General features: G+C 39.2%; 1 protein-coding gene across 2 annotated transcripts in view; it reads left to right on the top strand.

Moving 5' to 3' along the window:
* Positions 1 to 14,639, top strand: part of LOC122794613 (protein DDI1 homolog 2-like) — an 897,408-nt gene extending 882,769 nt beyond the window's left edge. Inside the window, exon 10 of one of the 2 annotated variants that reach the window (XM_044063181.1) lies at positions 12,442 to 12,552. Coding sequence is in view for 1 of the 2 variants with exons in the window: in XM_044063180.1 (XP_043919115.1) it covers positions 12,442 to 14,390 (1,949 nt within the window). In the remaining variant the exon portion in view is untranslated. Of the gene's footprint in view, positions 1 to 12,441 lie in introns of both variants that reach the window. The other variant, XM_044063180.1, reaches the window with a different exon arrangement.
* The last annotated feature ends 1,123 nt before the right edge of the window (positions 14,640 to 15,762 follow it).

Genomic DNA, 15,762 nt, shown 5'->3' on the forward strand with positions numbered 1-15,762 from the left:
CCCTGAAATTTTGAAATTTGAAGACAGTGCTTCTGGTAGTCATTACCTCTGCCAGAAGGGTTTGTGAGATCCAGGTGTTAATGGCTTCACCACTAATCCATCTTTTATGCCTAAAGTGGTAATGACCTTTCCTTAAATCAAATTATCCAATTGCCTACATTTTCCCATCTCTACAATCTCCTAGTGAGAGAATTTTGCATTCCCTAGATGTAAACAGACAGCTTAGATTTTATCTTGACAAAACTTAAGTCTACTAGGAAATCTGATGCACTTTTCGTTTCATCCTAGGGCTTTTGGTTTGCCTGTTTCTAAGCAAACTATCTCTTCATGGATTTTTAAAGCCAGTTGTCATTTTCATGGGAAATTGTTATGCTCTTTGGTTAAAGCCCATTCCACGAGATCTGTTGCATCCTCAGGAGCTTTTTTCAAGGGTTTAGATACACAGTTCATTCCAGAAACTGCCACTTGGTCATCTGTTCATGCTTTTACAAAACATTACAAGTTGGATAATATTTCCAGGGCCAGAGCAGGTTTTGTCATAGCAATCCTGCACTGATTTCTGGAAAGTGTTTCTGCATAATTTGTGTTTGTTTCATCCCCCTCCCCAGGTTCCCTTTCAGCTTTTGCATTCTCCCACAAAAAATACTGCAACATTACTTAGATGGACATAAAAATAGTTGTGTAAAATCGGATACAAACCCATTAGTTGAGGGAGAATGAAAATGGACACGCAGGTAGAAAGTCTGGTGAGTACATAACCTTTTTTTTTGCTTTTTCTAGAACTGCTACCGTTCTTTCTGGTCCATTCTCAAGGTATTGTTAACTGCAGTTGTATGCCTCAGTCTTCTTCCTAATTAGCTGATGAGATTTGGAGTTATTTTCAACAGTGAGCAATGCTGCAACAGTGATCAAATGAAGGACATAGTACAGTCATGTAAGAAATTATATCAGTAGATGACCGATTAGATCACTGTTGTAGTATAATGCTCCATCCCCCCTTTTTTACTTTCATTCCTTGTTTTCTTTGCCTGAGGTGGACATATTTTCCCTCCCTTTTTCTTATGGACATGAGTGTGGTTCCTGCTCCTGCATTTTAGCCAAATTGCTTTCTGTCTGCGGCAAGAAAAAGCGTAGGGAACTTAGCACACACATGCTTTTTATGTACCTGTACATATTTGCATACATATATTCATAGGTTATTACTAGGCTGATGGTACAAGAGCCTTTACAAGCCTAGCCAGTAAAACCCAAGATATGACAATATTGTGTCTTAATTCCCCAGGTATGGGATGGGGGAATCTGTCAAACAATCAGACAGATTGTCAAAACCCATATGTTTGAACCTGTATGATTGACAATTCAGTGTGTCGAAAAAAATTAAAACTCAAACACCTGCATACAACACTAAAATGCTTTTTGCAGGGGGGCAAGTCCCCCTACAGCCCCAGCTATACCAACTCCAAGAATGAACTACAGTGGAGAAATGGGCAAATTTCCTGATCCCTACTGTAACACAATCTCAATCAGAACAGTTTGACGGACTGAATGGCAGTCATATGGGTTCGACCATATAGGTTTCAGCAATGTCTGATCATTTGACAGGAACCTGGTATGGGGTAGAATCAGGGTAGGGGATCTTTGGGTTTTGAAGCCCTGAGTCATTTTACAGACTACCTCTGGCCATAAGGGATATGGGCAGTACCTCAGGAGTGAACTTACGGTTTCCCATCCATTTATCCAAATTCTTCTTAGAGAGTGAATGATGGGCTTCATATAAATGAAGATGAAAAGTTTATTTCATAGATGAGATGGCCTTTGGGATATGAGTCTGTCTCTCTATCAAGTTCTGTTAGACACAAGGTTCAGGTCAATGGAACTCGTGTCCCTAGTCTAATTTTTCTTGCAAATATGTAATATTTTCATCAGGGCTGGATCAGAGAATGCCTTGTAGGTCAGACATAAGTCACCTTTCAGTAAACAAAATAAGACAGAGTAAAGGGATAGTGCCTTTAGTTGGCCTGCATATGACGGGTGTCTTACGGTTTGTAATTTTTTATTTATTTTTTGGTTTTTAGTGAGACACCTCTGGGACCACTTCATTTGGTGCAAGTGCGTAGGTTAGGTACATGCAGAAGGGAGCATTGTACTCTATTTTGGACCTGATGATGGCTGAGTACAATGACACTGTGACTTCCTTTGAACTTTATGCCATGCCTTTACTTATAAGTTGAGGCACACAGAAGAATTTCCTCACTACAGTAGCAACCTGGTGGTCAAAGTTTAGGTTACTGTATATCTGTATTACTGGGTCCCTCACCACTGGGTCTACTCTTTAGGTGTGCTATCAATATTATAATTTGCAGAGACATCTGATTTACCAAAGGGTATGATTATGCATGTTTTCACTTCAGGAAAGTATATACCAAACTGGAGGCGTCTCAACACTGAGCACTGTGGGACATCACTAGTAACAGGTTTCTTATTAGAAGTGTACCCACCTGTCTGGACAACGTGTCCTGTCAGAGACATCTGATGATGTAGGGGGTCTATGCCTAACTATGAGTTTATCTATGATCCCTGAGTTGGTTTGTGTTGAAGGCTTTTGCCTGGTATGTACTGTTTTACCCTCATCGCTGGTCCTGGTGACTTTCTTGAAAAAGTCCATCAGATTGAGTAGGCAAGGTCTCCCTTTGATGAAGCTAAATTGAGTCTGGTCCAGTGTTTGGAAATTTCCTATGTCTTTATTGATCAGGTCCATGATAATCCTTGCAGTGACCTTGCAGATAAGACTGATCAAGCTTATGGGTCTGCAGTTCCCTGTGCCAGTTGATGCCCCCCCCCCCTTGTGCAGAGGGATGACTGTTGTAGTCTTCCAGTCCTCTGGGATAAAGCCTGTCCCGAGGCTGTGGTTAAAGACGGTTGTTAGTGGCCCTGATGGATTCTAAGTATTTAAGAAGCATCCTGGAATTTGTTGGGACCCATGGAGGCTGTGTTTTTGGCTTTAGTTAGTGAAGTAAGGACCTGTTTCCTTGTAATGACCTGTAGGGGGTGGTTTGCATGTATTTCTTTGGTTGTGTTAGGAGGTGATGGGGTGAAAAATTTGAATCAAACTTGTTTGACAGGTTTGCTTTTGTTTCAGGCTTGGGTGTAAGTGTTGCCTTTCATGATTAACTCAGCACATTGCTGAGTGTTTCCTTTGAGGTTATGAACATAATTAAGAAACACCTTATGGTTTTCTCTCACCTAGGAGGCTGTCTTTGCCTCATAGTTTGCTTTGGCAGATTTAAGCAGCTCTCTAATTTGTTTAAGACTGGTGAGTGTCTTTATGCACTGTTTTGTCTGTTCCTTCTTGGCTTTTGAGAAGATTTTTTTCCCCTTTGTTGAATAGCCTGTTTATAGTAAGGGTCCACCAGGGTGTTTTATTTTTGCCAGTAAGCATATGTTTTATTCAGACCGGTACTACCTCCTCTATGCAGCTATGAATGTGGTTGTACAGCGCTTGTGTGTACAGCTCAGAGTAGGCCTCGGTGTCATTCGGGTTTGGAGGGGCTTGGAAGTTTGTTAATCTGTCAGTTTGAGGTAATTGGCCTTAGCAAAGTTCTTAACAGGCTTGGAGTGGGGGTTCCATGTTTTAGTACTAAAGGAGATCATTTTGTGGTCAGATCTTACCAGAGAGGAGTTAATGCATGGGAGGGAGCAGCATCCCATATGTTAACCAGTACTAGGTCTATTATATTTGTACCTCTAGTTGGGGACCTAACTAGTTGCTCCAGGGTGCTTGCATTGATGAAGCCCAAAAACCTCTGAACAAGTACATTATGGTTCATATAAATCTCCCAGAGTATGGAGGGGTAGTTGAAGTCACCCATAAGTATGGTGATAGGCTGAATGTTAATAGATTCCATTAGTTTTAGGTAGGAGGTGTGGTTTTCCAAACTCATGTTAGAGGATCTGTTGCTAACAATGATATTATAGGGGGTTGCACCTTTTATTATTTGGATATGGAGTAGCTCAAGTGAGTCATGTTATTGGACCAGTCTAGTAGTGCACTTGTCCTTTATAAACACTGAGGCACCTCCTCCCTTTGTTTTATCCTGAACTGGGTGAGATCAAAATGTATGAAAGGCATTACAACCTTTGATGGCTGGGGTGCTTTCCATCATCTTTGGTGAAGGTAGGATGCTATTCAAGGGTAGATTCATACCCGCCTAGGGCACAGATTCAGAGAGCTACATTTTGTCTGTCTTCATAAAGTCCATTGAAGTATGTCTTGGGTCTTTTACACCCACATGGACTCTGATCATGGCATACTGGTACTTGTGGTTTAAAAACCTAAGTGTTTTGTGATGTGGCGGATCCTGACTACAACTCATTAGTGGTTAGGAAATGTTACAATACTGTTAAAATACTCTAAAAGCAGTACAGTAACAAACATATGGGGTTTCTTTAACAAGTGCAGGCTGAAAAACAGTGATAAACTCAACCAAGTCAGTAAATGCAGCACAGAACTATTAAATAGCACTGAGATATTTAGAGCAGGTGCAAAAAATACTTGTATCAGCTTTGTAGGTCCACAGATGGTTTTAGATGCTAACCAAGGTCTTGTAGTCTCAGCTGTCCAAACTAAGTATTGGGAAACACTGACTAAATCAGACATGAGTCACACATGGCACAAGAGGAAGGTGCCCAAGCTTTGATATACTGGCAGGACATGTGGTCTTTGGTAGGATACTCCCTACAGTGTTGTACTGTTATGGTAACTTTTTACATAACTATACTTTGCCATTCAGGTAATTTACATTTATCACAATAAAAGCAGTAATGGCCTCAGTGATTTATTTTAACTTGCTGCTGTTAATCACATGCATTTCCAAACTCGACAAACCTGATCACTGATTGTTTAATAGCTCTCATGTAATTCCCTTTCCTTTCATGTAATTCCCTTTCCTTTCATACATTGTCTCTACCTCGTGCCATAAAAGCTAATTTTTATGCATCTGTTTAGTCTGACTGTGATGAAAGTGAGCAAAATAACAACCACAGCTATGTATATGTATATGTACCTGTTGCTCTTTGGCACATATACTGACCCCTCCTAAAAGCCACGTCAGCATATATTTGACAAAGATATGCCTTCACAGGCTTGCCTGTAGCCTCCACACTGGACGTTGGCCACTTTCTGTGTACGCCTCTGATATCTGACTGTGATAAGAAGTAATAGCTATTGTAATGTGTTAGCTTGTGGCTGTCTATTGTGTGCTTTGACCCTCCTCCTTGTGAAGCCATTTTACAATTGCTTTAGTAATGGTCAAGCAATTACACTTGTTTTCATGTACAGTTTGTCCCTTTCCAAGTTGCTGCTGCTGTCATACACATGCTAGGCATATCTATAATGAACAGTAGTGAGGTAATGTCATGCTACTTCTGCACAGTATGTCTTTCCATGTTCTACCCCAAGTGGTACCACATTTTGATTTTTTTTCTCTCTCAGATGTTTGTGATCAAAGTGAAAGAAAGAGCGGACTTCCAGATGGCTGCACATTGATCAACCACTTGATTTATGCTCTCCTGGTATGAAAAAAGAAACTCTGCAAGTTTTAGTAAATTCAGTCACTGGCAAGTAAGTGCACTACCTGGATGCCAGCAAAGAAGAAACTTAGCCTGAAAGAAAATCAATTGGAAAAGGTGAAGAGAAAACACTAAATGGGAAGAATCCTACTGCTGTTTGTCCAAAAACAGTTGAAGCTCCAGCTTTGGTGCAAGGAATGGCTTCCACTAATCTAGAGGAAAAGATCAAGCAGATGTGCTCAGATGTGATTAAAATAAACAAGACTTTGGAGTGTATTAACTCAAATAGCAAAAAGCTGTAAAAATGGAAGAAGCTTTAAACAGCTATTCAGATGAACTGATAAAGCTGTGAAAATCAGAGACTGAATTGAAAAAAGTCTGGCTGAGTATGAGACTGCCCAAAAAAGAAGTGTTTAAAAAAGTAATAGATGAAAGGACTGAGCATGCAGGGAAAACCTGAGATTTTCTGCTGTTCCAGAGAAACTGGAAGGAATAGACTGTGTTAATTTTATGAAAGCACAAATAATCAACTGACATATTCCACAACAAGATTAAATTGAAAGGGTACATCATCTATATCCTCCAGTCCTGGCCATAAGAAAGCAGCCAAGACCTGTATTAGTAAAGATGCTATCATACCCAGCAGAAAGAGTTGATCCTGACAAAACCGTGGCAAAAGGGCAGAGTATTAAAAATTGGAGACTGTAGAGTGTTTGAGGAAAAAGGATTATTCACTGTACACCAGGCAGAAGAGAGGCAATTTATCCCAGCAATCAGGGGATGTCGAAAGGCAGGTGGGAGATTCAAGCTGCTGTATGCAGCTGTTTTTAGAATACTTTCTGTAGGAGGATTGGTCATTTTTTGATACAGAACAAGCTAATGAGGAGTAACAAAAAGTGAGGCATGAAACAGAAGTGCTTCTCATTCTTGTGTTAATAAAGCTTTTAGAGAGACTTTGCCAATGAATCATTTTCCATTGTTCCAAAGGAAAATGCTTGAGAGAGAGAGAGAGAGAAAAAAAAGCACAGGAGAATAGAAAAATTGGAAGTATCTTGGACGTGAACCAGAATCTAGGTTGAGTGATGGAGATGAACAGGAAGAAAACCAGCAACCTAGAAATTAGTGAATGAATGTAAGACTAGAAAGCATCAGTCCCATTTGTAAAATATAACTTTACAAGAAAAAGTAGAAAAATTGGATGTTGACTTAAACTTGTGGGGTACTGAAATGAATATGCCTCACTTCATTTTTGGAAGACAACTGAAGGAAAGGAGGGTAAAAAAGAAAAGGAACTAAGTAAAAAAAGTTTTTCTTAACAGTATTGGTAGGGAAAATTTCATGACACAAATTGCACGTGGTAAAGTATTTTCAGTTATTGTATGTAACTGTACCCTTTTTTATAGTTTTAAGAAATGTAAGCATTACATTCTAAAAAGAGAAGGCTGGACAAAAGCATGTTTATGTTAATATACTGTAATCTTGAGCTGTTCTGGTGGGTGATGGGGTGTAAAAGTGCACAGATTATATGTAGCATTGAGATGTTTCCTCTTTTGCATAGGTGAATGTCTGGATTAAGGCCTTTGGCTTAATCTAAAATAGCATTTTTTTGTGTAACAAAGTAAATAAGAGGACACTGAATGTAATGAAATGTTTTCTTTTGGCAAATAAATGTTCTGTGTTAGTTGAGGTTTGCATAGCAGTGCGTACATTTGATACTTGCGTTTCCATTGAGACAGGCTGACTATAGGAGGAGGCAATAAAAGCCAGAGCACTGTTTTAAGGCTAAATGTTAATGTTTTCTGAAAGCATATGTGTTTTCTCACATCTGCGAGAGGAATGAAGATAAGAACGAAGAACAGTTAGTGTAAGAGTGAAGACAGGCTGTAACTTGTGTGTTAGCATTGATAACCCTAATGTTAGGTTAAGTAATGTCAGTGTGTTTGCTGCTTTTGAGGGTTAAACTTCATTGTTTGAAGATGTGCATAGTTTTGTGTGTGTCTTAAGCTAATAGGTTATGGGCGTGTTCTGCATATGTGTGTTTTTTGTTGGAGGGTTTTCTTTAAAACAAAAAGGTTTGTAAAATGTGCCATAGCTTCAAGTGGAGAAGACAAGAAACAAGTCTATAAGAGATTAACCTGCCCAACATTAGTGGGTGCATGTAACAAAAGTTGTAAATTGACATTTAAGAAAGCTGTCATATGTAATAGGTGGAAATAACTTATAATGGCTACTCTAAACCTTGTGTTGGCATGTGAAATACTTCACAGGTCTAGACAAAAAGTTGAGTATTGTATGTTAAGAAAATAGAATGCCAATAAAAATGCTACAGGAGACACATATGGAAAGAGGTGAGCATGTGAATTTGATAGAGAGCATTTTAGGATGGATATTCAGCAAAGTGTCAGGGACAAAGGAAAAGGGACATGCTTACAGTAATTGCTGGAGGCGCTCCAATAATGCTAGAAGATGGAAAACGAAAGTAATGGCAGCTTTGTGGTACTAAAGGGCTCCTGGCAAGGGAAGAGGATTACATGGCATGCATTTATATCCCTTCTGAAACCACTATTGTGGAGCTTAAGAGTTTTTTTGGGAGTAGTAATCCGCTTTCAGGAAAGAATATTACTTGTCGATAGGGATTAGAACTTGATTTGCAGCAGTGAAGATAATCTGAGGGACCTAGAAGGGGAGAATATAATAAAACAGGGTAGATTTCTAAAGAAATTTATGAAAATATTTGGCATGAAGGACATGAATTCAGTAGTAGGAACCATGATAGAGTTTACATATTTCCCAAGGTACAGTAACTGCGCTAGCCTAGACAGAAATTTAATTTCACAGGAGCATGTGCATTCAATTAAAAGGTTCGATACACATCCAGTAACTGTTTCAGATCATGCACCAGTAACAATTAAGGTAAAAATGCAGGGTAGTGAAGTAAAAGTTAATCACTTGTGCTTCCCCATTTACCCATTAAAAAGATATGAGTGTAAGGAATGGGAAGTGGAAATTTGAAAGGAAGATAGACATTTTTTCAGAAATTATAGCTAATAAATGGGATAAAATGAAAGTGAAGTTTAAAAATATGGTAGAAGTAAAAGAAAACTATGGTTAAGAAATAAATTATTTTGAGGGGCAGACAAAGGTTAAAGTACTGCGGGGAATCTCAAAAGAACAAGATAATGAGCAAATGCAGAGTGCTGAAGAGAAAATAAGGGAGTATCTGGATAATATGCATAAGTTTATAAAGATTACTGCTAAGCAACTGTTTTGGCACAATGACTTGGGCAACAGAAAGTGTAAAGGGTTGTTGGAAATTTATGGAGCCTATAACAAGAAAAATAACCTTTAATCCTGTAGATGTATGAGAGATATTTTGAAAGTGTTACCAAAATTTGTATAAAACAGAGGAAATGGAAATATTTATGGAAGCCTCAAGTATGCCAGGGTTAGAAATATGAAGTTCAGCAATTAACAGTTAATGTAGGAGAAGATGAGATAAAAAACGGTGATGTATAATTAATCTATAGGAATATATGGTATTCCTGTGGAAGTATGGAAGCTATGAGGGAAGAAAGTGGTACAGATTTCAAAGGTTTTGCAAAGCAGTATTTTAAAAGGAGTGGAAGCTTCAACATCCTAGAAGAAAGCTATGGTGGTTGTAATACTTAAGACGGTAAAGATCCATCAGACCCCCAGCTTCATATAGACCCACTGCAGTTTTAAACCTTGATTATTTTGATTTTTGATGGGGAATTCTTGAAATGAGGAAAGAATGGGATTTTGGATGGGGAAATTCGTGAAATGAGGAAAGAATGGGATTTTGGATGGGAAATTCGTGAAATGAGGAAAGAATGGGATTTTGGATGAGGGAATTCATGAAATGAAAGAATGGGATTTTGGATGGGAAATTTGTGAAATAAGGAAAGAATGGGATTTTGGATGCAGATACCGAAGGAGAATAACCAACGCAAGAATGGATAAAGGCCCTGCCAGTAGGGATGACTGCAATGGGGGGCATGGAGAATAGGCAGGAGAGGCATGAGGGGCATGGAGAATAGGCAGGAGAGGCATTAAAGTTGCTGGGAAAAAAGTGGTAAAGGATCTACTATATTCGGAGCAAATTACTAGAAAAGGAAAGGTAATAGCAGACACTTGGAATGCAAACTAGAAACTGCCTTTCCTGTCAAGGTCTGATATGAGTGTAGGCAAAGAGAAAGGGATAGGGGAACCTTGTGTAAAAGACCTAGTCTGGAAGAGTTTTTAGTTGGATCTAGAGCAGAAGCTACTATTAGAAAAGGGTAATTAGTAGGGCATGTAAAATATTGCACAGTAACTATAGGATTCAGTCAAAGGTGGTTAGACGAGCTCGAGATGAGAGATTAGATGAGCAGTTCACAAGGAAACAATGGTAGGACATATGTATGGTTCCCAAAAATATACAGCAGAATCTAGAAAATGTAGGATTTGTGCTTGGAAGTGTTTGCATAGATATTTTTAAATCCCAAGCAGACTCCAGAGAATTTTTCCTCAGGTAGATGGCAAATGTTGGAGATGTGATGGGAAAGAGGTAACTGATAGCATATGCATTGGAAGTTTTTAAAAAATCCCTACAGAGTACTCTTGTCAGAAATATTGGGTGAGCAAATGGTAGTAACCAAGGAAATTATTTTTTTGAGCTGGGATATAGGATTTGAATTGCCTAGACCTAGTAAGGCCTTGTTGAGTTTAATTCTGGTGGCTGCCTAAAAAGCATTTACTTGAAAGTGGAAATCGGTCTAAACCAGCTGTTCCTGAAATAGTCAATATTGTAAGAAATAGAAAGACCTGGAAGATGGATCTTCAGAAATGGGTAGGAGCAATCTGGATCTACTTCAGTAGATCGAACTTTTACAAGTTCGAACCACATACAGTTTGAACGCAAAAGAAAAGAAAAACAAAAAACTAAACTAAACGTCTGTAGCAGGGGAGCTACGCCCCCACCTCTACTTAAATGTACCAACTCTGAGATCACACTACATTCTGGAAAAGGGAAATCGTCCCGTTCCACACTGTACAGATATCTCCATTCAGTCCGATTGAACTTTTACAAGTTCGAACATATGGTCTTGGTCATATGAGGTTCGAACTTGTAAGTTCAATCTCCTGAGGGGACCCAGAGCAATCTACATAGGGAAAAAAGGAAATTTTGTGAAGAATAATATTATGGTGGAGGAGTGAGGTTTAAGGGAAGGCAGAAATTGCTCAATTTATGTAATGTTGGGTTGAGGATGCTTGTGTAAAACGTATATGTGACGTATAATGTTTGTAACTGTGAACATGTTAACATGGTTTTGCATTCATACACATGTACTGTCCCAAACAAGCTGTATTGCTGATTGTACAGTGATCATTCTATTGCATTTTTATTTCACACAGTCATCTCTCCTCATTTCACCCCCAGCATACCTCTTAATGTTTGTGGTTAGAGTGGAGAAAATAATGGTCACAGTACTGTATTTCAGCTTAAACCACATGCATTCCCCTACCTGGCAAGCCATATTGAGAGCTGTCTAACAGCAATGGCTTTCAGACCCCTTCTTTTTATGCCCCAGGTCCTGTGTTTGACTGCTGTCACTGTAAAATAAAAAAAAAACAGCCATATTAATATATTGTAGCTTGGTATTGTCTTATTCTTGTCTATACCCCATTCACTATAATTTAAAAAAATAAATAATGGATGCTGTAGAAAGTGTACATCGTTGCCACTGTCAAAGATGTCCTGCCCTTTATGTTGTTTTTTATTCCTTTTTTTAAATATTCCTGAAAGAGAAAACCAAAAGTGTCTAGTAAGATTGCAGAATCTGCTTCTATTGGAGTTGACAATGCTTTTGCTGGGTGTAAGCTTTGAGATTTGTTGCAGGGGTCAGATAATTTCAAGGTGTTGGCTTACATAATAATAGGACATAGATTAGTGACCCTGAGCTGTTGTCTTGAGAGGAGCATGACAGAGAGCATGCAGTCTTTCAGTTCCAGGTAGAATAATTTTTTCAGATACTTTTATTGTTTAGTTTATGCAGTTATGTACTAAAATAATAAGCCTAGTTATTGCTTAGTTCTTATGATGTGAATGTCTAAAAGTATTTTTTATCATTTTAAAATAAAATGAAATGCTGTAAAATGTTTATTTCAGCAGTTGCAGCTCTGCCAGTATGCAAAGATAACCTGTTGGTCCTAGTTAAGGGGTGAAGGAGCTGATTGGATGTTTGTAATGGTGCTCTTTCGAAATCTTGAAATACACAATTTCATGTAACAGACTCTGGAACATCATATTTTTCACATTCCTTGTCTCTTTCTGTCCACCTGCCTGCCTGCCATCTTCTTCTTCTTCTTTCTTCGGCTTTTCCCAGTTAGGGGTCGCCACAGCGGATTACCTGTCTGTTCATGATTGGCAGTGGAGTTTTACATTGTCGAGTTGCCAGCCCGGTGCCCAACCTTCCATAGAAGGCACACACATGCGCACACTCACACCTAGGGACAATTTAGAGTGTCCAATCCACCTACAGCATGTCTTTGGGATGTGGGAGGAAACCGGAGCACCCAGAGGAACCCACGCAACCACAGGGAGGACATGCAGACTCCGCACAGAAGGCACCCCAGCCGAGGATCGAACCAAAGAACCTCTTGCTGTGAGGCAGCAACGCTAACCGCTGCACCATTGTGGCTGCCCACCTGGCTGCCTGCCATGATTTGCATAAATGTACTGATTTTGATATATTTTGAGATGTTAGTAAAGTCTGTGTCATAATTTTATGCCAAAGTATTTGTTATAGCCTTCATCTACTGCATTAAGTTCTGAAAAAATAATTATTTGATTTTTTTTTTTTTTTTGTACAGAAATGGAAGACAGAGAATCTACCTCACTGGAAAACAACATGTTTCCACGTAATGGGCTTAGTAGACCAACCCAGCCATTAGAAGAAGCAGCTGTTGACCACCAAACTCCGTTACTTGAGCTCCCCATCTCAGACCCTGCCTCACTTTGTTTACAGAAGTCTTCTGTGGAACTTGAACCACAGTCTGTGGATTCTTTACAAAACACTGTCAAATGCCCATTGTTGACCTCTGAAACTGAGCCTTTTCTTCATGGAAAAGACCTATTAATCCCATCATCATCTTCAAATCTTATTCCTCCACAAACGGGTGGAATGAATGTTGAAGCCAAATCTATCAGTTCACATAACAGCTTGATTGACTTGGTTAATTCAGATAAGACGGAGCCTTCAGAGACTGGTAATAGTCCCACCGAATGTTATAGCTTGGGTAACAAAGGGCAAGAAACTGGTGCTTTGTTTCAAACTGACCTTAGTAAACATGCGAATCAACTGGAGACTTCACATCTTAAATACTTTCATTCTGAATGTTCAAAACCTGTATTGGGTAATGAAATGGGTGTGGATATTCAGTTAGAAGAAAATATATTGGAGGGACGTAAAGAGGAATATATGAGCAACAACAAGGCACATGGATCAGATGTTGTCGATGAACGTGATTATAACCAGCCATGTCCTGCAGTCAGACAGCAGCACTCTGATGAAAACAAGAGCACCTGCAGTTTATCTCCAGCTGAGAAAATAAACCTTGAATATATAGATATTGAAAATGATATTGTGGCATCTCATGCAGATGAGAAAACTATGGACTCTTCAAAGGAGATTTTCCCTCAAGTAGAAACTTTGGATTCTGTGTTCACTATTGCAGAAAGTAACAACACAGAGATTGAGCATGCTTCAGAGATGGTTGTCTGCCAGGAAGCAGCGTTAGGGGAGACCAAGTTGGAACAATCAACAAATGACATTTTACACACTGAAACAACTGAGCAATGTCAGGTTATGCCAAGTAGTGAAATGTTAGAGTTACCAAATGTCAGGGCTGATGTAATGTCACCTGTTTTATCTTTGGAAGAGCAAGTGTCCAGTGCTTGTCATCTTCATAATGGACCAGCAGCAGGAGCTGGTGAGGATTCTGGTCTTTCTCTTGCAGAAGCTTTAAAGGAACTACATCAGCTTTTGGTGACCAGCAATATGCAGTCTTCTAAAACACAGTTATCCAATAATGAGGGATCTCATCAGTCAACCATCATTTCAGAAGAATGTAATAGTCACAAGATGGACCTTTCTGAGCAGAATGCTGAAGATGTGTACAAATTTCATGCCACTGATGGCAGTCAGGCTGGTGGGTGTGATGTGGCAGAAAGGGAAATAAAAGCCAGTAACTTTCAAATACATTCTTCTCTTGAAATGTCTGGAAACAGTGATGCTGTTTGTTGTGATTCAGATAATCAATTGCCTGTAATAGAGAAGGCTTCCAAAATGGCAGGTACTGACGAACATTTAGAGTGTTCACTGACTTCTGATCAGCAGAACTATGCTGTTGAAGTAAGCATTCCACCAAAGATAGATTATTTACCAGACCTAATGGATAAAGATAGCAAGCCATTAGCTGACAAGTCCGCAACAGAGTCGGGAAGTGCAGATAGAGATTTTATTCAAGTTTCTCAAAGTGCTGATATAGAAGTGCCATTAATTTCTGGTTGTGCTATGTGTTCTGACGAAACTGCAGCTCCCGAAAGTACACTATGTGAACCTGTTAATCCTTCTACTGACATTGAAGAAGCAAGGGCAGCATTTCCGCAGCCGTCTGAATTTCCTGCTGCTGATGTAGATCGCATCACATCATCTGGATTTACTGTGCATGAAGCCGTAGTAGCTTTGGAACAATTCAGTGGAAATGTAGACCTTGCTCTTCTTGTTTTGCTAGCAAGAAAGATTGTAGTTCCTATTTGATTTTTACTTCATGCCCACTGAAAAGCCTGCAGATGATACTAAATATCTTTACTCTCTTTAGTCACTGAAGCAGTGTAGTATATTTTATTCAAATTGAGCATTTCAGGCAAGCAACATAAAATATCTTGCTGACTTGTTTACTCAAACTAGAGTCTGCTAGCCATTTTAAATAAATTCTTTACTAATAGAAATTGTTTCACAGTGAGATTTGCAAGTATTGCAAAAATAAACCAGTTACGTTTATTTAAATGTTGCAGTGTTACTGACAATCATAACTGTGTTTTGGAAAATGTCGAACTAGTACTTGTTTCAGTTTAAAGTTGCATCGTTTTTGCCATTTTCATCTTCAGAGTACTGCATTTCATCTTCAGAGTACTGCATTTCATCTTCAGAGTACTGCATTTTCATATTCAGAGTACTGCATTTTCTTAGTGCTTAAATAGTTTGGAGCATGTAGTTGATATGTTAGAATAACTTTGTGTGAGGACTTCAGCAGTAGTGTAAATTGTGGAGCTTTCTTATTTTTATTTAGCCATTTGCCTATTCCAGACACATATAATAATTTCTGATCTGAAGTAGTTTACTTCATTTGGTCTTCAACCTGTGGGTTACGGGATCCGAGCCGGCAACTTTACTAGCATCTGCTCCAAGCTCCTCCCCTTACCCATAACATACCTCACTGCCTTCCAACCTCCAGATCTCGTTTGCCACGAATAGCTTACTCTTCGTGATCTCTAGAGCTCTGGGTTTTTCAGTGGGTAAATCTTTAAAAATCTCTCTCTTTTTTCTTTAAAATATAGATAGTGATAGAGTAGGTTCCCCTTTCTCCTCTCCTCGCTTGGTGTGTCGAGTTTTTGTAGTTTATGGGTAGTTAGCTTAGTTAGAGTAGTTGTGTGTATTTTTGCATGTTCTTCGTGTTTCACTGTTGCAGTCATTTCATTTGGGTAATCTGCTTGCAGGTTCCACTCAGTCGGCCTGATTAATAAAGTCTTGGGTCCTGCGTCGGTTGCTGTCCCTTCTTCCATGACGTCAGGTTGTCAGGGGGTACAGAAAATGATGTTGATTCCTGACTGTGTGGAAAATAAAGATTTACAAGACTTGCTGCATTCTGCTGAACAAGTTGGAAAACATACTTTGCAATGTGGTTTTGATTCCTTAGAGGCCTCTTGCAGGGCTGCTGTTACTGGGTCTGTGCTTAGAAGGCATGCTTGGCTTAAGGAGCAATCATTACCTGATCATGTTAAAGCTAAATTGTTGGATGCTCCTTTAAATCAGGACCGCCTGTTTGGCAACAAGGCTGAAGAAGTTCTTAAAAAGATGGAAGATAAAGCTAAATCTATGCAAACTGTTAAAGATTTTTTACAAGTGCAAC

Source organism: Protopterus annectens, chromosome 2.part1 (assembly GCF_019279795.1).
Source record: "Protopterus annectens isolate FY-2018-M chromosome 2.part1, PAN1.0, whole genome shotgun sequence".
NCBI lineage: Eukaryota > Metazoa > Chordata > Ceratodontiformes > Protopteridae > Protopterus > Protopterus annectens.